Source organism: Echinococcus granulosus, assembly GCF_000524195.1.
Source record: "Echinococcus granulosus chromosome Unknown EG_S00218, whole genome shotgun sequence".
Lineage (NCBI taxonomy): Eukaryota > Metazoa > Platyhelminthes > Cestoda > Cyclophyllidea > Taeniidae > Echinococcus > Echinococcus granulosus.
The window spans coordinates 5192-6645 of NW_020170598.1; the positions used below are offsets into that span (position 1 = coordinate 5192).

Consider the following 1454-nt stretch of genomic DNA (forward strand, 5'->3'; position numbering starts at 1 on the left):
ATGTGTTCCCTTTTGTGGGTTTGTGGTGACTGGTAGCACAATGACATGTGGGACAAACGGATTGATGGAGCATAAAACGATAAACCAGAAGTGGGAAGGTCGTCATCTAAGAAAAAAATGTTTTTTACGTTACTTGAGAACAGTGTAACACTACCAGAACAGCAAAACATCTACCTCGTGGCAATCGACTCGCCTTGGGGGGCACTGGTTGGGAGGTAACTCACCTGCATTCGACGCCATGAATAAGGCAATTCGGGTGGTGAGTACCCCACAATCACGCGCCTACACACACACACACACACGCACACACGCACACACACACACTGGCCCATCAACACAATCCACGCCTTTTTCACAGGCGTGGGTGAATGTCTCTACACAGAGCCTCCTCGCACGAGCCAGTCTTGACGTCATCTCCTCGCCTCTGCTCATGACGACGACAAGGAGGTGGGCATTTATCACTTGAGCAGAAGACGTCACCGAGCAGCGCGAGCTCATCTTGTCCACAACACAAGTGTTGCGTCTGAATGGAAGTGATTCTGCCTACTTCTTCAACCAACCCAACGTGTTGTCCAAACCTACGTTCACGCCACGACCACCGCAAGGCACACGCAAACGTCCATTCTGCAGCACCAAACACAAACGCTATGTCGCATCGAATTCCTTCAACGAAAGCAAACTACACTGCAAACACTGAGTCAAAATGTCAAGTAACAGGTAGTCGTGAGGACTCGCAGTCACTACTGCGTCCTCCAGTAGGGTTAGGGTGTTTGCCTAGTTCAGGACCAAGGACTTAGACATACACCGGCCACAACAAACTGACATGACACCGACACCTACACTACCAATCACACCAGCTCAGTTGTCGCCCAGCACGAAACACGAACAGCTGCAACTACTCCCACACCGAGCACAGAGAGAATGTATTTTGATGTTTGAACTCAGTCAGGCATTTTGCGACACGCGGTTCGGTGAAGTCAGTCATCGACGGCCAATGCTGAGTTTGGGTAAGACAACGGGAAAGCACATATGTGGCGTTGGTAGGGGTCTTGCTGCTTGCCCAGTTGCCAAATCAAGGGTGTGAGTGACTTGAAACCCCTCAGGCAATTGTGCATTTCCATTTACTTCACTACACACCGGCATTCGGTGCTGTTCTGCATTTTCATTGAGAGGTTAGGTGTCACCGATTCTTCACACCAACTATTATTCCGACGTCGTATTTAGAGAGGATTACAGTAGACACACTACCAGTGGAGGTGAGTCTGAAGATTCGCATATCTGAGAGGCAAAAAGCCATAAAATCAGTCGCTAGAGCTTACGTAGCACATTGAAATCCAACACTGTGCAAGAGAACAGTACACAACCCTCCTCTCCGCCTTACGTGGACAAACGCCTCGCCCACACTCCTCTGGAGATTATTTTCACTGCGTCGTGCGAACGTTCAATGCACGAAA

General features: G+C 49.4%; 1 protein-coding gene across 1 annotated transcript in view; it reads right to left on the minus strand. All coding sequences in view use genetic code 11, as the record gives it.

Annotated features, from left to right (window-relative positions):
• Nucleotides 1-543: 543 nt before the first annotated feature.
• EGR_10417 (hypothetical protein) overlaps nt 544-1454 on the minus strand; it is a gene marked incomplete at both ends in the record, with an annotated part of 4152 nt that continues 3241 nt past the window's right edge. The window contains one exon of the mRNA XM_024499666.1: nt 544-624. Within this exon, the coding sequence (XP_024345914.1) occupies nt 544-624 (81 nt within the window). The remainder of the gene's footprint in view (nt 625-1454) is intronic.